Here is a 22,126-nt window from a genome sequence, read left to right as displayed (position 1 = left end):
ATCAACACTTTAGCAGACTTAACTAGCATAAACCAGTCTGGATAAGGATAGTGATAGAGGAGAGACATCTCAACCAGTTTATTTTCTTTGTCACTTTTTGAGGGACGATAAATTGACCAATTCAAATTTCATTTAAAAAGTCGATACAAAACAATATAAAATTACTACAGTGACAACAACAGTTTACAAAAATCTTTACAAACTCAGCAATTATGAAACATTTATCATATCTCTTTGAAACAAAGTATATAAGTCTGTATGCTTGTATTCTTGTTGCAGTTTGATATATCATTACAACATATGGAGTACAATCTTTTAAACATGTAACTCTATGGCAACTGGTTTGACTTTACCTTTACCAAATGTAAAGTAGTATTTAAACAGACAGCAAAAGGCCTGATCTCTCATACCATATATAAGAGGACTTAGACACTTGGGGAAAATAATAAACACTAGGAAGCAAAAATACATTACATTTAGTGCAGTCAAGAAGTCAGTATAAACATAAATAGCTTCTTGGACAACTCCAACTAAGATGGACGATGCACCAAGACCCAGCTGTATTAGATGCAGAAGAACAGTCTTATTAGCTTTTTTGGCTGACAGTTTATCACAGGCAGCTGTTTTAGCCACAGCTGCTATAGAAGCATAGGTAAAGATTATAACAAAACATACTAACACAAAAAATATACATGTGAAAGCTAAATCAAATTTCTTATATATCTGCAATCTGAACAGAGTAGTCCTTGAGCAAAACAAATTCATTGATATGTTTGTAGTATCAAAAGAATAAAAGATAATCATCTCAGACAAACACTGAATCAAACCCAAGACCCAAACAACACAGATAGCTGTGTGAGTTCTTTTAAAACTGGTGATTTCTGCATGTCTGAGAGGAAAACAGATGGCCACATATCTCTCCAGTGACATTAATGCCAGATTTAAAGTTGAGACCTGAAAGAGAGCTGTTGCAGCAATGAGAAGAAGAAGACAGACATTCTTCATAATTAAAATCCTACTGACAGCACATATATACAATACCACACTCATAAAGAGATTGAGAGTATCGACCCAAAGCATGTGACCAAACAGAATATAGCGGGACGTCTCCTGAAAAACAGTCTTTTTCCTCAAAGTAAAGAGCATGACCCCGTTGACATAGAGGAAAATAACACATGGTGTCACAAACAAAAATGCCTTAGTTGGTGCATCTTGATCCATCAGTCTCTGAGTGAGGTTAGATGCAGATTCATTTAAATTAGACATTTTTAGAAAAAATATCAATATAAACACAGATGCTGTTAACACTGAACAGTTCCTTGTAATTCCCTGCTAATCTTTGCCATCACATGATGAAAAGAGAATGATTAGAGTGCTGTCAGAGTATCACCCATTAAATATCTTTCAAATTAATCCCACTGGGTGTTTTGTGTGTGCATGCTCACTGGATTGTTGAACATTATGTGGAACCACATTCCTCATATCATTCAGGTTTCTGTACTTAACACTGTATTGTGAGACATACAGATGCCTGCAATTCAAATTTCACAATAAACATATAAATTAATGTTTTACAAATGTAAACGTTCAGTAAATTCTCTTTAATAGTTGAGTTTAGGAGATAGACATAGTGATTCAAATTATTGCATTGCACATATTACACTGAAAGGACAGAACAAAAAATTCTATTACTATTAGGTAAATCTGTTAATTAACTTCCACATTTAGGAATAAAATGGCCAGTTTTACAAAAATATGCAGCTCCACTGTAACTTTGGTAGCTTAATCTGATATAATATGAAAACTGAAATTAGTGAAATGTATGGAAAAGTAGGTGTCTTGACAAACACATTAACGTATGATTAATGTACAATCATGTATTGTCTGTCATGCACATGGTCTGTGTGTTCTACCACCTTTTATATATTTTGTATATCATCCACATACATACATTTGAAGCAGTAATGACCTATTATAGCATTTGTCATTTCAAAAGGTAAAAAAGGGAAAAACTGTTTTTAAACAACAATTCTTTCCAGTATCTCATTGAAAGCATTCTGTTTTAATGATTCATTGCTTGCTAACACAAATTATATATATATATATACTTTTAGGAACAAAGCAAATTTTATAGTATTGTTTAACAATCCTGTTAAGGATAGATTATGTGTAGAAATAACAATAAATAATATCAAGTAAAATCTTTTTTTTCTTTCTATTAGATAAACAATATATAATGTACATTTCAATACTTGAAACCAAGATGACACTTCCCCTGACTCTCAGAGAGAACACAGACACCTTTCAGTGCTTCACATCTTAATAGTGAGGGAAAGTGATATCATTATCTGTGTTTCACACGGTTAAGAGCTAATTTGATCAAATTAAAGACATTGTATTGTATTGAAGCAGAATTGACAGAGCAGTGAAGCGAGCGCTCTTTTGCCCGGTCTCTCACACACATCCAGGCATCTAACGCGCATGTATCACGCACAAACACACCTTTTAAACTTGACAAACACTTTCGACAACCTTTACTGGCTCCTTTAGTCCATAAACACTTAAATACACAATAAAAAAGAAAAAAAAAACATTTGTAGCGCTTTTTAGTGCCTCTTTATGCTGAGTCATTCAATGCCTTCCTTATTTGTTATCACTTTGAAAGAAAACGTCTGCTAAATGACTAAATGTAAATGCAAAATGCATACATGGTGTAAAGATCACAAATAAGGCAATGCAATGATCATGATTTTTCCATAGTTTAGACTGAATAACACCTTAGAATTTACTTAGCTTTATATAAGCACAAACCAGCTGGTAGGCCTGATGAGGCAATTAAGTATAATAAGGTGATCTAGTGTGTCTTTCGGTACAATGATATGTCAAAATGAGGTAATAAAAAGCAATTGAACTAAAGAGGAAGGCCATTTCACAATAGCCTCATATTGTCAAAAGGAATATTTGACTTCAATTCTTGACCCCATGAAATAAAAGCTGCATGTAAAATATCTTCAGATAATTGCAAATTGTGTGCTTGAGTAGTACAGCACAGTGAGTTCCTGTCACAGGTTGGACAGGCATTTCTGAAGGATTACAGTCTCAATTTGGAACAGGCATGTGTTTTTACTATTACAAAACAACTGTAAAAGGACAAACATATTTATCCGCCTGTAAATTTAACATAAATATATAATGTGATCATTACCTTTGAAGCAGAGGGGAATTTCAGTGGGGTTGTTTGTAATGATACTTAAGGGTTTCGGAGTTACAAAAACATTTTTTAAATCTCACAGAAGCAAAATATAATGATGTTGTTTGATCGTGCAATGACACCTTGTACATGCCATCATTAGTTTGTAATACTGGAACCTTAAACAAAATTATTCATTAGTTAAAAAAATAATAAAATGAAACAGACACATATGACTTTGGCAAACATTTATGAATAGATAAATGCATAGGGTTGTGCTCATCAAAATTCTACTTAAATCATTTATTATACATTTTGCTCAAGTGATTAATGAACTGAATGTTCATGTATTGTTAAGGTATGATCAGGCCACAAATGTGAGGTGGAAGTACATATTTCATTTAATTCATTTATTCATTCAATTTACTTCGGTTTAGTCCCTAAATTCATTAGGGGTCGCCACAGCGGAATAAACCGCCAATGTATCCATCATATATTTTGCACATGCAGATGCCCTTCCAGCTGCAACCCAATACTAGGAAACACCCATACTCTATCACAATCACACACATACACTACGGCCAATTTAGTTTATTCAATTCACCTATAGCGCATGTCTTTGGACTGTGGGGGAAACCGGAGCACCCAGAGGAAACCCACGCGAACACAGGGAGAACATACAAACTCCACACAGAAATGTCAACTGACCCAACCGGGACTCGATCCAGCGACCTTCTTGTTGTGCGGCTACAGTGCCAACCACTGAGCCACTATGTCGCCGCATATTTCATTTAATATGACTGGAATATAAATGATGCCATATGAAAATAATAACAAACATTTTGTTTGTGAGAATGAATTAGATATATTTATAGATTTACAGATCACACAAGTAACATTATTTTCAGCTACAGATCAGCTATTTTGGAACACAGCGAATAAACACTTCATTTTACAAAACAATTCATTCTATTTTCTTCACTGCAGCAGATCAATATGAAGCAAGTCTGCTGTCCAAATCACAAAGAGTACAAAAAAACTGTCTAAACAAAAACATTTTAATGTCTCATGTTCAAAAACAGCGTGAAAACATAGTAATTTAGCATTTACATAAGTTTTGTCATATGACCATGTGCAACAGGTTGGTTGTTTTAGCATGATTCAGAAATTCTTAACAACAAATTACACAATTTTATCTCAGATTATCCTCATGTACAAGAACATATACAATATATTTTAATTGAGTGCCATACTTATTGCTATTTTTTCAATTATTATTACTAAGCATGTTGCTCTTTAATAGCTGGATTAACTGCACCACCTTTACCAAATGTAAAGTAATGTATAAATATACAACTGAAAGTCTGGTCTCTCATTCCATATATAAGAGGACTTAGACATTTGGGGAACATTATAAACACTAAAAAGCAAACATATAAAGCATGTATTGCAGTCATTAAGTCAGTATTAACATAAATAGCTTCTTGGATAACTCCAGCTAAGATGGATGATGCACAAAGACCCAGCTGTATTAGATGCAGAAGAACAGTCTTGTTAGCTTTTTTAGCTGACAGTTTATCACAGGCAGCTGTTTTAGCCACAGCTGCTATAGAGGCATAGGTAAAGATTATAACAAAACATACTAAAGTAAAAAACATGCTTGTGAAAGCTATATCGAGTTTATTGTAGATCTGCAGCCTAAAAAGAGTAGTTCTTGAACAGAACAAATTCATTGCTATGTTTGTAGTATCAATGCAATAAAAAATAATAGTCTCAGATAGAGACTTAATCATACCTAAGATACAAATAACACCGATAGCTATTTGAGTTCTTTCAGAACTGGTGATTTCTGCATGTCTGAGAGGAAAACAGATGGCCACATATCTCTCCAGTGACATTAATGACAGATTTAAAATAGAGATGTGATAGAGATATGTTGCAGCAATGAGAAGAAGAAGACAGACATTTTTCATAATTAAAATCTTACTGACAGCACATAAATACAACACCACACTCATAAGGAGACTGAGAGTATCGACCCAAAGCATCTGACCGAACAGAATATAGCGAGATGTCTGCTGGAAAACAGTCTTTTTCCTCAAAGTGAAGATCATGACCCCATTGACATAGAGGAAAATAACACATGGTGTCACAAGAAAAAATGCCTTCATTGGTGCATATTGATCCATCAGACTCTGAGTGTTGTTAGATGTAGATCCATTCAAATTAGACATTTAAAAAAACATGAAGGTCAAATTAACCATAGGAGCCTTCGAATTTGCAAATCTACAGTATGTGCTGCAGATGCTGGGTGCTTCTGAAGATAGATACCAGAGCGTCACATTATAAATACTGTCAGACTGAATCCCAGTGGGTGGTTTATGTGTGTACATGAAAAAGCATGCCATAATAGCAAACATAGCAGAACTGATTGTTAATTATTGATTGTGAATTAATTCTGATAGCAGAATTGGTAATTCATCACAGTTTAAGGGATATTTTCTTGCTTCTCTTGTTTGTTATATCAACACCTGATGGTGAGTTTAATTAAAAACAGAAAGCCAACAATTCCTAGATAGCTGTAGGCCAAATCTAAATGTAAACGTATAAAAAACCCAAACACAAATCAAGCCTTCCAAAAAAGTTGATCAAAAGTAGCTTTTTAAAGCCTGTGGAGGGCAACAGATTTTAGGAATGTCTGGAATCATCTGTGAACAGGGGATAAGATGGGAATATGGACTGAGCTTTTTTGAGGTGTATGCAGGCTAGGAGTTTTTGGAAGGCTAACATTGCAGACTAGAGATTGAAAATGTAGACAAAGTGGCCTTTCTTTCTATGGTCTGTTTTACTTTAAGAAGAAAATCATCTCACAATCTAGTGCTACTAGGTCTGAGATGTTGGGATGGATGTTTGGGTTGAATCGAGAGGTAAATGTGAGCTCAGAGCATCTCATCAAACCAAAGAAGGCTAAAATGAACATGGCATCAAGTGAGTGATCTGTGTGGATTGAATGGTATTCTTTCACGTAGGGTAGAGATACACTTGGTAAGGACTTTGAGGGCTTTGGGTTGTCAGGTACCTTGACGTGTAGAGTGAGTTCTTTGTGTTTCTTTGATGAGGAGGGCTGTTTGAGAGTTTGTTAATTGTGGTGTGGGGGAACCATAAATGAGTTTTTGATTTTGATAGAAAATGATAGCTTTTGATTGTGCTAACATGATTTTTTTTTTTGTGGTAAGCTTAAATTAAAGATGTTAAGATTAAAGAAGTAATGTCAAGTAGAGAAACATCTGGGAAAGATAAGTTATAAAAGGTGCTGTAAAATAAGACTGTAAGGTTTTAGGGGACTGAATAAAATCAAGGGATGTTTCTAGAGGAAGATTCAGATGATGATCTGTGGAATATCAGCTTTAAAAGGTGAGGTATTGAGGTTGGGTGCTGCTCCACCTCTGGAGGCAACTGCCTGAATTTCTGGATAGAAAGACAAGAAAGAGTGTGAGCGGTTTGGTTTTTGAACCAGGGATATGCTTTGTGGTTAAGATAAATGGATCAATAGCTGAGATCCAAATCAAACATCTTAACAGGGAGATCAAGGGGCAGCCTTGAGGAATAATGCAAACTGCAAAGTTCAAATGGCCGAGGATGGCAGGAGCTCCCTTTTAAAGCAGTTTGTATTTTCAAAGAGAAAAGAGGCCACGAGAACCATTCTGATGATTTTCTCTTTGGGTAGAGATGCTTGGAATTTTTGCGAATATAGATTGACACCCAAAAATTCAGTGGACGTGCTTGGACCTGGTGTTTTGTTTTGTGCAAGAGGGATTCTGAGTTTGGCAAAAACCTTTTGATATGTCAAAAGGTGTTCAGCTGGGATGGCTTTTGGGAGGTAAGATAATCATAAAATTGTCTAGTGAATGTAGTAGATGGATTACGTGAGGTATATTGTAATAATTAGAGAGGATCAAGCAGATGGCTTCTGAAAGCATGTCAAAATTAGTTGGGCTACTTCTGCAGCCAAAAATGAGCCATAGAGAAGAATGGTCTTTTTCGTTTAATCAAATGCCAAATATGTGCCAAAATTCAGGGTGGATGGGCCTTAGTAATGCCAATGGAAGGCGGAAGTAATGCCAAGTTTAGCCATCCAAGCAACTGCAATTTTGATCAAGAAAATTGCTTGGTCAGTGTTGTGGTAGTTTAAGGTTAATTCTTTTGGCAGAATTAGACTGTTGATACTTTAAAACAGAGAATTGTGCAGGGACAAGAAATTGATTATGAGCCGTTTTTAACCTGAGAAGTTTCTGGTGGCTATTCCAATAGAGCTAATTAAAAAAAATTCAAAAAATTGTGGAAAAAGAGCGGACTGCATATGGCGCATATGAGATTTTGAGATAGGAGATTAATAACGCCAGGGTGAAAACCAAGTGAGAGACATGGCCGTAAACTGTTCATAGATATGGTTTAGCATTTTTATTGGCTGTTTTACGCACATGACATACACAGCAGGTATGCGAACCACCACAAAAATTACAAATATGCATGAATTTTCAGCACTGTCTTTTAAACCCACTGATGTTAAAATTGGAGCAGACTAGGATGGCAGAGGAGCGCTGATCGGGAAGGTTGAGGAGGGTGGAGACATTGGAAGTATTTGGGGGTTATGGGACAAAGCTTGTAGATTTGGGCTGTGATGATTCTGGGATGGGAGGAATAAATGGGTTTTGACAGACCGCACAGGACATATTGCAGCAAACAAGGAAGACGTTGTTGTGGAGATCAGTGTTGTGGAGGTCAAATTTGGTTTTGTAGGCTGTTGGATACTGGTGGGGGTTCAGAGCACATGTGTTTGGTGGGATGGGAAGAAATGTTGGTGAGCAGTATAAGTGCGTGATTGTGAAAGAGATGGAAGAAAAGATTCCGGGGCCATATGTGGTGGCATGCTCCCGCTCGATACGGCACCGGAGGTGAGAGGATGATGGTAGGTAGAGGAAAGTGAAAAGGATCATTGGAACTATGGAACTGGAATCACAGTGGAACTGGATTGGCTGTCATTGGATCTGGAGTGTGTCTTTTGCTGCTTGCCCTGCATGTCCTGCATGAAGAGGGGCTTGGAACCGGTTGTGGATATGTCAGGCTTTGACACTGACTCAATTTGTTGACCACTCTGGATGGCAGAGTTGAAGATGCAGTTCCTGGTTGCAAAGAAAAGTAAAGTGTTTGCAGTTTCGATTTATTTAAAAGGCAGGGAATGCCTGTTCTAATGTCTGTTTTCAAGCTATTGATGGAACTCAGACAGAGATGGGGAAGGCAAGCCTCGGCAGGAGGAGCAGTGGCCTTGAGGAGCGACTGTGGGCTCAACTGCAGAGCTCTGCAGGGCATTGGTGTTTGGAGCGCTGGCAAGAGAGGCAAGAGGAGCCAGGCTTGAAAATTTGTTGTCTTTAAGAGAGAGATTAAACTGGTTTCTCACATTGAGAGGGATAACACGGTAAGACACACCTGATTTTTTATATGGGCTTGTTTTAATTCTAATTGACTAATTTTATGATTGTCAATGATAAAATGGTCTCGTCAAGGATCTGCTTCTGTTTCTCTCAAAATTAGTTTATAAAACTTCACTCTGTCTTAGGTGTAGACTCTTAGTAGCCCTGTGCTTTATGCTTTTTACACCTTTTTGACTGTAGTTGGTCCTAGACTTTTGTACTCTCACCAAAAAATGTACATTTTATATATACCAATACATGTACTATATATTTGTATATACTCTAGGCTGCAGGGTATTGTGTGTGTTCAGGGGCCCTCATATGCATGTTACCACATTCTTTTTGATGTGTAAAAACACCCCCTTCCGGGAGACCATCCTCTGGTTTGCTGGGCCTTGCTATGAGTGTGCTTGGCAACTGAGCTATCCATTTCTCCCATAGGTGGATCTATCACAAGAGATGATGAAAGAGAACAATAAGTTACTGTTCGTAACCACAGTTCTCTGAAGCACTGAGAGGAGAGATCCACCAAGTTTGCCCCAATTGCTGCATGAGAAGCAAATATGCTCACTGAGGAATAGCAGTCCATGCAGAAGGTTTATGCACAGAGGTAAAGAGGCATTTCCTTACCTGTCATTAGGCACGTGTTTCTGTCTGTTAAGTCAGACTTGGTGCAATTGGATGCTCCTGCAGAGGTCAGGCATGGATGCCAGTGGATCTCACCACACTTTTCAGAGAACTGGGGTTGCGAACAGTAACCTATTGTTTTTGAGACTCTTTTTGTTTGATTTTCTTTTTGATATACAAGATTATGTAGTCAAACTGTTTTTATTAAATATTTATTATATGTATTAAAACTGTTGACTTGAAACAGACATGTATCATGACTCATGAAATTAAAACAATTCTGGCAAACATGAACATAAATGCATGTTTTACTTAATATTCTGCTTTGTTTATTATATATATATATATATATATATATATATATATATATATATATATATATATATATATATATATATATATATATATATATATATATATATATATATACACATACATACATACAAGTATTCTATGAACGATGAATGTTCATGCACGGTTTAAGCATGATCAGAAAAAAATTGGCCACAAATGTGGGTCAAAAGTAAAGAATTAATTAAAATCTTGGTGCAATATAACTGATAGCATATAAAAACCATAGCCAAAAATGAATAATGGAAAATAATTAGCATTTGTCTGTATCTTATTTAATAATAATAATAATAATAATACATATTTAGTTAATATGAATATAAATTTGATCCCACCATAATGCTTCATACCATAGGTCTCAAATTTGGTTCCTGGAGGGCCGCTGTAGCGCTGCAGTTTAGCTTCAACCCTAATCAAACACAGCTGATCCAAATAACCATATAATCCAATAATGTTTAAGTTTACTAGAGACTATTAAGCAAGTGTGAGTCGGAGGTAGTTGGAGCCAAACTATGTAGAGCTGCGGCCCTCCAGGATTTGAGTTTGAGACCTCTGCTTTATACCACTGTCAGTCACGCCCAGCAAGGATGCAAGACAATATTTGGTCAGTGAACTGATACTTGTTCAGAAGACACCTTTTCTTTTCAAACAAGTGTTTGTATTTACATGCAGCCAAAAAATGAAGTCAAATTAGACTTAGTGTGTCATTTAAAAGATACCCATACTTACACTTGGAAAACGCTATTTTTTTGTCATTGCTACTATGCGTGTTGCTTTTTGATAACTGGATTAACTGTGCCACCTTTACCAAATGTAAAGTAATATAAGAATATACAACTAAAAGCCTGGTCTCTCATACCATATATAAGAGGACTTAGACATTTGGGGAACATTATAAACACTAAAAAGCAAAAATACATCACATTTATCGCTGTCATTAAGTCAGTATTAACAAAAATGACTTCTTGGATAACTCCAGCTAAGATGGATGATGCACCAAGACCCAGCTGTATTAGATGCAGAAGAACAGTCTTATTAGCTTTTTTGGCTGACAGTTTATCACAGGCAGCTGTTTTAGCCACAGCTGCTATAGAGGCATAGGTAAAGATTATAACAAAGCATGATAAAGCAAAATACATGCTTGTGAAAGCTATATCGAGTTTATTGTAGATCTGCAGCCTTAAAAGAGTAGTTCTTGAACAGAACAAATTCATTGCAATGTTTGTAGTATCAATGCAATAAAAAATAATAGTCTCAGATAGAGATTGAAGCATACCTATGATACAAATAACACCCATAGCTATATGAGTTCTTTCAAAACTGGTGATTTCCACATGTCTGAGAGGAAAACAGATGGCCACATATCTCTCCAGTGACATTAATGACAGATTTAAAGTAGAGACCTGATAGAGAGATGTTGCAGCAATGAGAAGAAGAAGACAGACATTCTTCATAATTAAAATCCTACTGACAGCACATAAATACAACAACACACTCATAAAAAGGTTTAGAGTATCGACCCAAAGCATCTGACCGAACAGAATATAGCGAGATGTCTGCTGGAAAACAGTCTTTTTCCTCAAAGTGAAGATCATGACTCCATTGACATAAAGGAAAATAACACATGGTGTCACAAGCAAAAATGCCTTCATTGGTGCATATTGATCCATCAGACTCTGAGTGTTGTTAGATGTAGATCCATTCAAATTAGACATTTTCAGAAGTGTAAAACATGAAGACCATATTAATCACAGATGCTGTTTTAGACCACCAAATAGAGAAGAGCCTGCAAACCTTTGAACCTGCAAATCTACAGTATGTGCTGCAGGTGCTGGGTGCTTCTGAAGATAGATACCAGAGCATCACATTTTAAATACTATCAGACTGAATCCCAGTGGGTGGTTTATGTCTGTGTGCATCAAATACAATCCACAATAGCAAGTTGTAGTCTTGATGTGCATTTTGTTATTTACCAAACTTTTTCATGAGGCACATTTTTGTACTTTTTACTTTTTTCCAAGATTTATGCATTTATTATATTAACATCTGAATGAAGTTTCATTAAAAATACAGAAAATCTAAAGTCAGAGGTGTAGAATAACGGTAAAATATGTGTAAAAAAATACGAACACATATCCGTGCATCCAAACACAAAAAAGCAGATTTTTTGATTGACCACCCCTTTAACAAACATTGTTTCTATCACTTTTATGTGCTCCTTCAACAATTGTTTTTGGATTTGGAGACTCTGTACCACTTAAGAAGATGCATAATGGCTGTGAAATACAACTTCCGAATCATAGTCATTTTAATATATTTTAAAATGTGATTTAATCACAGTGATGGTTTTTCAGTAGCCACTATGCTGGTTTTTACTGTCTACGTTCCAGTGTCCTGAAGCTCCTCAGTCCTCAGTACATAATCTAGTGGGGGCTTCTCAAATAGCGACATGTAGTCCATTCCTCGCTCCCTCTCTAACAATCACAGAGGTCTCTATCGGGTCATGGTCAATGAGGCCTCTCCCATAGAAGCCATTTCTGATTCCCTCGTCTTGGCTACAGAGGCCTTCTTTCTACACTGTATGGCCTTTTTTCCTGGCAAGGCCTCAGAAGCTTTTCCTCTATCTCCTTATCTCTGAGGTTATTCCTCGCTCAGTCATCTTAGCCTAGAGACTTTTTCAAAGTTGTCTCAGCCCCAGCTCTTCCTGTCTCTACTATGTAGACTGTTCATTACTGAAATTATGAAGTGTTTCAGTCTTCATTGTCGCAGTTTGCTCTTCAAAATGCACCACACATTTTCTATTGGACACAGGTCAGGACTGCAGGCAGGCCAGTCAAGTACCTGTATCCTCTTCCTCTGCAGCCAGGACTTTGTAATGTGTGCAGAATATGTTTTTGCATTGTCTTGTTGAAATATGCATGGGCATCCCTGGAAAATATGTATATATTTCAGCATATTGTGCTCCAAAATCTCTATGTGTCCATTTCTCACAAAAATACCTGAAATACTAATTCATCTGACCACAGTACACATTTACACTGTGTGATGGTCCATCCCTGAAGCCTCCAAGTCCAGAGAAATCAATGGCTCTTCTAGACACTGTTAACATAGGGCTTTCTTTTGGTACAGTACAGTTTTAACTGGCATTTGTGGATGTCACTACTTATTGTGTTACTTGACAAAGGTTTGCCAAAGTAATCGTGAACCCATGTGGGGATATCACTCATAGATGAATGACAACTCTTGATACAGTGCTGCTGTTGAAGGTGAAATATCCAAATGTCTTTCAATCTGTAATGTGGACAGAGACGCTGACTGGGAAGTGTGGATCCAAATGCAGGTTTATTGAGAATGGTCAGGCAAGCAACGGTCAACACAAGAGCAAACAGATGTATACAGGCAAATCCAGATTCGTAGTCAAAATAACAGGCGAGTGGTGTAATGTCACATAAACAGATAACAAGACTTAGCACTGATGTGTGTGTGCCCGCTGTAAAAAAATAGTCCATGTAATCAGTCTTTGACAATCCTCCGGCTGTGTGTATGCAATCAGTCAGGATCAGGAACCGATCTGAGTGTGTGTGGTGCATGACTGGATCTTGTAGTCCATAATAGCGGATTTGTAGTCTGTTAGCGATCTGCAACCGCTAGATCATTGATAATAACAACAGAACCCCCCTCATGGAGTGGATTCCAGACACTCCAACTACAGTTCAGGAGGGAGGTGGAGCGAAGGCGGAACAGGGGGAGAGACAGAGGGCTAGGACCATGCAGCGGAGGTGTACCTGGAGTGTGGAGCTGTGAAGGACCTAGAGCGTGGAGCTGCAGAGGGCCGTAAACGTGGAACTGCGGAGGGTTTGGAGTGTGGAGCTGCGGAGGGCCTGGGGTGTGGAGCTGCGGAGGGCCTGGGGCGTGGAGCTGCGGAGGGCCTGGGGCGTGAAGCTGTGGAGGATCAGGAGCGTGGAGCTGTGGGTGGCCTGGAGCGTGGGGGGATCTGGCGTCCATGGCCATTCGAGGGATTCAGAGGATTCTGGAGCCTGCCATTCAAGAGATTCAGAGGTATCTGGAGCCTGGCATTCAAGGTATTCAGAGGATTCAGTCACCCACTGTTCGAGGGATTCAGAGGTATCTGGCGCCCGCCATTCGAGGGATTCAGAGGTATCTGGCGCCCACCATCTGGTGGCTCAGGTGGCATTTCAAGAACAAGAACGACGACAAGAACTATGGCAGGAAAAGACAAGCCAAGAGGTAAGAAGCCATCCTATGAGCTGGTGGCAGACTGGCACTAACCATCTTGTGAGTTGGCGGACTGGAGACAGCCATTTTGTGAGCTGGAGGACTGGAGACAGCCATTTTGTGAGCTGGAGGACTGGAGGCAGCAATTTTGTGCCATGACTGTGGTTTACTGATGAACTGGAGACAGGAATACAGGTGATGCCAGCATAGCTGTGGAGTGAGCAGAAAGCCCCTGCCCTACACCCCCCCCCAAAAAAACAAAAAACAAAAGGGGGACCCACTCAATTGCAGTGCATGATTTATATTTTAAAGTCCAGTGTGGGTTGTGCACTGGCATGTTGGAATAAAGGGGCTCAGATAAACCGCCACAAAAAAATATCACCAGGCATAAGTCACTCATAGTGGTGAAGTGGGCTACCTGGATAAAGTCCTCCACGTAACAGATGTATACAGGCAAATCCAGATTCATAGTCAAAATGACAGGCGAGTGTTCAGAAGGCAAGCAGCAGACAGGGATGCACAAAAAAACTAAACAAAAAAACTAAACAAAGCGAAGGTCAAACCATCAAGACAAGGCAAGGAAAACAGATTGTAATGTCACAGAAACAAATAACAAGACTCAGCACTGATATGTGTGTGTGCGCTGTATAAATGGTCTATGTATTCAAACTTTGACAATCCTCAAGCTGTGTGTATTCAATCAGTCAGGATCAGGAACCAGTCTGTGTGTGTGGTGCATGACTGGATCTTGTAGTCCATAATAGCAGATTTGTAGTCTGTTCTCACGTATTTGTCGGCAAAATGGTGATACTCGGCCCATCTTTGCTCCTAAAGGACTAGACCTTTCTTGAATGCTGCTTTTGTACCAAGTCATTATTACAATCACCTGTTGACATCAACCGTTTCAAACCACATCATTATTTAACCAATTTACCTGATTAATTAGCCTTAAATTGGTACTAACTTTTTTGGAATGCGTTGCAGGTCTGAATGACAGGAAAAAATGTAAATTTACACATGAAATGAAGTTGACCAGACAAAACATGAAATATTTTGAGTTCATATTGTCTGCAATGAAATACAAGTCACAGTAAATTTGGAAATTACTGCTTTCTTTTTTCATTTGCATTTTACATACTGCCCTAACTTCTTCTGATTTGGGGTTGTAATTTATGCTGTTGTTCAGCTGCAATGTCGTAGAAACAAATTTTCAATAACAGATCTATGATTTTTATGGTTGAGGGTAGTCTTGTGTTTGTATTTTTATCAATTTAGTCCATTGGCTTATTTGCTTCATACTATGCACGAACCAACTGGTAGGCCTAAAGAAGCTATAAAATCTAGCCTGTCATTCAGCACACTAATGTTTAATGCTGAGACAAATGTAAAACAAGTAAATTGTGTATCTTAGTTCAATGTACAGGGTAAGCTTAGTTCAATAAAAACTATTTGGTCTAATTAGGATACTCTTTAATTTACAAGATATTTACAATAGCCTTATATCAATAGATTAATTAACATTTCATTTTAATTCATGACCCCATGATATGGAAGCCGCATAAAAAATATTTTCAGTTAATTTCAAATTGAATGCTTGAGTAGTACAGCACAGGGAATTCCTGTCACAGGTGTGATCGGCCTTTCTGAGGGACTACAATCTAAATTTGGAACAGGCATGTTTGTTGGAGTTATGGAAATACTGTTACAAAACAACTGTAAAAGGACAAACATATTTATCAGCCTGTAAAGTGAACATAAATAATTAATGTGATCATTAACTTTAAAGCAGAGGAGAGTTTCAGTGGAGTTGTTTGTCACGATACTCAAGGGATTCAAAGTCACAAAAGACTTCCTTTTCTAAAATCTCACAGAAGGAAAACATGTTTATGCTGTTTGATGGTGTAATAATGTCATATATTGCATCATTATATATTTTGTAATACAAGATCATTTAACAAAATTATTAATTGGTTTAAAAAACAAACAGTTTGACCTGAAAAGAGACACTTATGACTCATGCAAAATAAAACAATATTAGCAAACATATCTAAATAGATATTTATGGTGTTTTACACCTTAAAATTCATTTGTTTATATTATTTTACTTCTTTTATACATTCTGTACTATACAGATACACAGATCATAGTTAAAGCAGATAGCAATAATAATAATAATAATAATAATAATAATAATAATAATAATAATAATAATAATAATAATAATAATAAGTTAATAAAGGTATAAATTTGAGCATATAATGGTTCATATCATTGTCAATGCATGATCACACTCAATAAGGGATGCAGGAATTTTTTTGTTGATCTGAAACTGGCAGATCTAACCTAGCAAAAGGGTGGACTTAGTTTCCCCCCAAAAATACATTTCACCACCATTTACTCACAGACAGTTGATTCTAATGATTTCTAGTTAACTCTTCACTTCTCTGCTGAAAAATCCAGCTTAAACCAGCCTAGGCTGGTTGGCTGGTTTTTTAGCTGGTGGACAAGCCTGGTTTTTGAGAGGTTTTGGCCATTTTCAGGCTGGTTTCCAGCCATTTCCAGCCTGGTCTTAGCTGGTCAGGCTGGAAAATGACCAGCTAAATCCAGCTAAAACCAGCCTGACCAGCCTGGTTTAAGCTGGACAGAGCTGGTTTTGGCTGGGCTCCCAGCCTGGCTAGGCTGGTCAAGCTGGTTTTAGCTGGTCATCACCCAGCCTGACCAGCTAAGACCAGGCTGGAAATGGCTAGAAACCAGCCTGGAAATGGCCAAAACCCCTCTAAAACCAGGCTGGTTGACCAGCTAAAACCAGCCAACCAGCCTAGGCTGGTTTAAGCTGTTTTTTTCAGTAGGGTTCAATAGAGATCAGCCAATTTATACACTCAACGAAAAGAACAGCAAAACAAGACAAGACAGGGCTGGATAGAAAGACACAGTTTAGTTACAGTATGTGCAAGATGCACTTAGGGTAACACACTTAGGGTAATGAAGTCACAAACTGACAACAGAGGGAATGAAAAAGAGAAAGATATAGGAATGCTAATAAGGGTAAAGCGAGAACAGGTGACTGGTGATCAGCGCTCACTCTGATTGCAAGAGCTAACTAACAGCTAAGAGCAGGACACAGAGGGGAAAGAATTAACAATGATCAAACCAGGTTCATGACGGGGAGATCACATGAATGCATGTAGTACTTCCAGCTAAAAATATGGCATGTACCTTAACTTTTCTTATGCTATAAAATAAAAATATTTTTGTTACAGTAACATAAATTGTATCTAGTATGCAACTTACAAATGACAGAGCTCTGAACAATCTTAACTTATACCAATAAAACATTTAAAAACATTTTAGAAAACTCACAATAACAGGCTTATAAATATTAGTGCATCAGATGGTTATACTATTTCGGAAATTTTAAAGCTGGGGGCCATGACATAGCCCACCCCACAAGATGCAGCTTTCAGGCCATCCAAACTAAAGTATAGAAGGAAGGTGGAACTTGGGAGAGGACGTGGGCTTGGAGCGTTGAACTGAGGAGAGCCTGGATCAAGAGGCACAGCAAATCAGATGACGCCAGTGGATCACGAGACACCGGCAGGTCAGACAACCTTGGTTGTTAAGAAAGCTCCAGGCACCAGGTCAGACAACCATGGTGGATCTGGCAGGTCAGACGTCGCTGATGACTCTGGCTTCTGTAGGTTGCGCTGGCCACTCTTGGAGTCAAACAGATACAAACACAAGCATCAGGGGTAATCCAAAAGTGAAAATTTAAAGTACAGGCAATAGGTTGAGGCAGTCAGCAAACAATCATTAAAAGTGTTGCAGTCCAAAATCAAAATCAGGCAAGGCAAGGGACATAGAAAATGATCAGAAATGTATGTGACAGTAACAAGATTAAGGGTGACTGAGCTGCTTTTATGAGGTTGTAAATTGGTTGCATGTGTCTGTGTAATCAGAATCAAGTTCATGAACATCAATTGTGAAGTGCAAAGGATTGTGGTATATGTTGTCTGGGTGAGGTTACACTGCTGACAAACCTGGCTTTCGTTCCCAAGGTTAATGATTCCTCTTAAAACTGTTCTGCTTTGGAGTTGCATGATTTTTATTATGCCTCACTCATGCTTTTATTGGCTCATGTGGTTTTTATTGTGTGCCCTTTGGAAAGTTGAAAGGTTATCTTTCTTTCAAGTCTGTTCTGTGGCTTTGGAAGATAAAGTAGTGGTCTATATCATTCCCCTAGTGAGATAGCGAGCGTTGCTTGAAAGAGAACATTGAGTTACTCCGGTTCTCTGAGAAGCTTCCCTATTATACTGACTGATATTATACTGAAGTTAGCTTAACACTACCTGCTTAACTCTACAAGTTAACTTAATTCTAACTGCTTAACCCTACACCTGACAACAGTGACTAACTATTAAAATACAATAATTAAATAGAAAATTTAAATCACACCCATTCCTTTGCAGTGTGGTGGGGGAAGACGATTAAACACCAATCAAAATTTGACCTTGTCTAACAGACTATCCATAACTAAAATATTGCTATTTTATCTTATTATTGTCTCCAGAAAGACAATACATTTGGTGATGCCCCTCACACAAACTTTGATGCTTGAAACTAAGGGGCGCAATATGGAATGCAGTTTTTGAAAGTATTTATTTATAGTATGGTGAGCTCTGCTGTGATATGTGAATTTGCTTTTGGGATTAATGAAAACAAGCCAAATCTAGAAAGACTCAGGAGAAAAACAAGAAAGGGTGCATATTAAGACTTTTGGGCCTGATGGCTGATATTGCTCAAATAGTTAAATTAATCCCTGTTACCGAAACATTGTAATCATTCAGAAGGTTGCTTTTTGTTAAACAGGTGTTTCTATTTGTGTGTATTTTAATAGACGCCTATGCTAACACATGGAAGTTAAACAGTAAAATAGGACGCACAATCTTTTATGATCCTCTATTTATCATTGCAAGGATGCAAACTTGTTACTGTTTGGAAAAACAAATTGTTATTATTCAAATTCAGAACTGCATGTCTGTTGAAATAATCCATCACACTGTAGGTCAAAATCCAATCATTATCCTTAAAAAAATGCTGAAAACTGAAGTTTATTATTAACAAATGAGATGCAATTGAATTAAATGTATAAATTTGGATTACTAAGGCAAGCATATGTATTACACAATCTACTGAAAAAGCCCTTTCGAAAGTCAATGTATAAGTATCATGCTGAGTAGATGCTTTCATTTTTTGACCACAGTAAATAAACACTTAATTTTACGAAACAATTTACTCTGTTGTCTTCCAAGTGAGCACTGCACTATGAAGCGAAAAATTATTCTTCAACACAAAGTGCACAAAATTATTACAGTCTAAATGAAAACCATATTAATTGTAGATAACAATAATAATAATAATAATAATAATAATAATAATGTCAGAAGGCCATGTCTCAATGCCAGAAACAGGTAATAAACCAAATTTAGCAATTACATAATTTTTGCCACATAACCATATGCAACAGGTTAGTTGTTTTAGTCTGAATCAAAATTCAGAAAATCTTTACGACAGATTGCATAAAGTTTTATCTCCAATATAAGAACATCAAATATATTTAAACTGAGTGCCATACTAAGTGTTCATTTTTAAATGATTGCTACTAAGCATGTTGCTCTGTGATAGCTGGTTTAACTGTACCACCTTTACCAAATGTAAAGTAATATACAAATAAACAGCTGAAAGTCTGGTCTCTCATTCCATATATAAGAGGACTTAGACATTTGGGGAAAATCAAAAACACTATAAAGCCTACATACATTACATTCATTGCAGTCACAAAGTCAGCATTAACATAAATGACTTCTTGGACAACTCCAAATAAAATGGATATTGCACCAAGACCCAGCTGTATTAGATGCAGAAGAACAGTCTTATTGGCTTTTTTGGCTGACAGTTTATCACAAGCAGCTGTTTTAGCCACAGCTGCTATAGAAGCATAAGTAAAGATAATAACCACAGATACTAACACAAATAAAATACATGTGAAAGCTATATCGAGTTTATTGTAGATCTGCAGCCTAAAAAGAGTAGTTCTTGAACAGAACAAATTCATTGCAATGTTTGTAGTATCAATGCAATAAAAAATAATAGTCTCAGAAAGAGGCTGAATCATACCTAAGATACAAACAACACCCATTGCCATGCGAGTTCTTTCAAAACTGGTGATTTCTGCATGTCTGAGAGGAAAACAGATGGCCACGTATCTCTCCAGTGACATTAATGCCAGATTTAAAGTTGAGACCTGATAGAGATATGTTGCAGAAATGAGAATAAGAAGACAAACATTCTTCATAATTAAAATCCCACTAGCTGCACATACATACATCACCACACTCATAAAGAGATTGAGAGTATCGACCCAAAGCATCTGACCGAACAGAATATAGCGAGATGTCTGCTGGAAAACAGTCTTTTTTCTTAAAGTGAAGATCATAACCCCATTGACATAAAGGAAAAGAACACATGGTGTCACTATTAAAAATGTCCTCACTGGTGCAAATTGTTCCATCAGTCTCTGAGATAATTTAGATGTAGATTCATTCAAATTAGACATTTTCAAAAGTGTAAAACATGAAGACCATATTAAATCACAGATGCTGTTTTAGACCACTGAATATAGTACAATCTGTAAATCTACAGTATGTGCTGCAGGTGCTGGAGGCTGCTGATGATAAATACCACACCATCACATCACACTTAAATACTGTCAGACTGAATCCCAGTGGGTGCTTTATATGTGTGTATCAAAAACAAAGGATGAAGACATACAGTGCATGTCGCAAAACCCTAAAAAAATTTGACCCTTGACCTTTAAGGGTGCTTTCACACTAGCACTTTTGGTCAGCACCCGAGTTCGTTTGACGTCAGAGTATGGTGTGTTTAGCTATGTGAACGTGTCTTCTGAACTCGGGTGCACACCCACAAACTGTACCGGAGTCCACCTGAAATCGTACAAAATAACCAAAGTGAACCGCCAACAGTACAACAAACATTTTCATAACGTTCATTCATGTGTGTGAGTCTGTGTATCATGTACTGTATCTTGGTGACAAGCGGGACTGAGCCAGAACAATCACAGTGATAATATCTGCTTGTCTCCTCCAAAAACAGCTTCTGCAGACATCGCCTGATGTTCTGAACGTTTTATAATATTTTTGCGGCAGATGGACTCGAGTCACTTTCTTTATGTCCAAAACCAAAAGATTTAGTAAAAGCAGAATGACCATGATGTGCGGACATCTTTCCATTTTGCTTTCGTGTCTGACACCTAGCAACAGTTGTACACAAAACAGCAGCTTGATGACGCAAGCGTACTGAGGTTCAGAAGGAAAATAGACAGTGTGAACACAAACCAACCGAGCAGTGGCAAGAGGGGACAATCAAACTTAGATTCGGTCCAGGCAATTGAACCAAGTGTGAAAACACCCTAAAACAAGAATTTTTTCTAATGTATCACTTTTTGTTGTTTGGTTTTTTGGGCCTGGAGATTCTGTACCACATAAGATGGACAATAGCACAGTCAAATATAACTTATAAGTGCTATCTATTTTAATATATATTTCAGAATTTTCAGCAGCCACTACATTGGTTTTCTGTGTCTCCTATCTAGTGTCCTGAAGCTCCTCAGTAGACAATGTGATGGAGGATTCTAAAATGGCGACATGTAGTCCATTCCTCCACCAACAGTTACTGTGGTCTTTCTCCTGTCATGGCCAATGAGGCATCTCCTGCAGAAGCCATTTCTGATTCTCTCATCTTGCCTACAGCCCCCTTTTGTCTTTACACAGCCTCATATGGCCTCCCAGTAGCGGCGGACTGGCCATCTGGCAGACCGGGCAGTTTCCCTGTGGGCCGATGTAATTTTTGTGGCGGGCTGATCATCGTCTTGTGATCTGATCGGCCCATACAACGGAATAAAAGTGTTGAGCTTTAAGGTCTGCTGCAGATGATTCCAAGCATCAGCAGCAGAAAACTGAAGAGAGTAGCGAGCAAATGAAATGTGAACTTTGGGCATACAAAGGTTAAAAAAACTACTAGAGCACAGAAAACAACAACATACTTTTTGAATGTTAAGAAGTGACTATAAATATAGTGGAGTTTTCTCAGTAAGAGTTTTGTACATGAGTAGAAACCAATGAATTTGTCAGCGTGATTGAAGAGAAGGCCAATTCAATAAAGAATACAGGTGACA

The 22,126-nt window shown here is 37.6% G+C and overlaps 4 protein-coding genes across 4 annotated transcripts; all 4 read right to left on the bottom strand.

Moving 5' to 3' along the window:
* Window positions 1-315: 315 nt before the first annotated feature.
* LOC130215287 (odorant receptor 131-2-like) lies at window positions 316-1,266 on the bottom strand. Its single transcript, XM_056447211.1, has one exon. The coding sequence runs from the start codon at window positions 1,264-1,266 to the stop codon at window positions 316-318; it is 951 nt and encodes a 316-aa protein (XP_056303186.1).
* Window positions 1,267-4,470: 3,204 nt separating this feature from the next.
* On the bottom strand, window positions 4,471-5,424 carry LOC130215293 (odorant receptor 131-2-like). The gene has a single exon (XM_056447218.1). The coding sequence runs from the start codon at window positions 5,422-5,424 to the stop codon at window positions 4,471-4,473; it is 954 nt and encodes a 317-aa protein (XP_056303193.1).
* A 4,976-nt stretch (window positions 5,425-10,400) lies between these two features.
* LOC130214140 (odorant receptor 131-2-like) lies at window positions 10,401-11,354 on the bottom strand. The gene has a single exon (XM_056445683.1). The coding sequence runs from the start codon at window positions 11,352-11,354 to the stop codon at window positions 10,401-10,403; it is 954 nt and encodes a 317-aa protein (XP_056301658.1).
* An 8,180-nt stretch (window positions 11,355-19,534) lies between these two features.
* On the bottom strand, window positions 19,535-20,488 carry LOC130214782 (odorant receptor 131-2-like). The gene has a single exon (XM_056446603.1). The coding sequence runs from the start codon at window positions 20,486-20,488 to the stop codon at window positions 19,535-19,537; it is 954 nt and encodes a 317-aa protein (XP_056302578.1).
* Between the last annotated feature and the right edge of the window lie 1,638 nt (window positions 20,489-22,126).

This window comes from Danio aesculapii, chromosome 21, assembly GCF_903798145.1.
Source record: "Danio aesculapii chromosome 21, fDanAes4.1, whole genome shotgun sequence".
Taxonomy (NCBI): Eukaryota; Metazoa; Chordata; class Actinopteri; order Cypriniformes; family Danionidae; genus Danio; species Danio aesculapii.
Note: the sequence above shows the minus strand (reverse complement) of the source record. Positions and strands in the feature narration are given on the sequence as shown.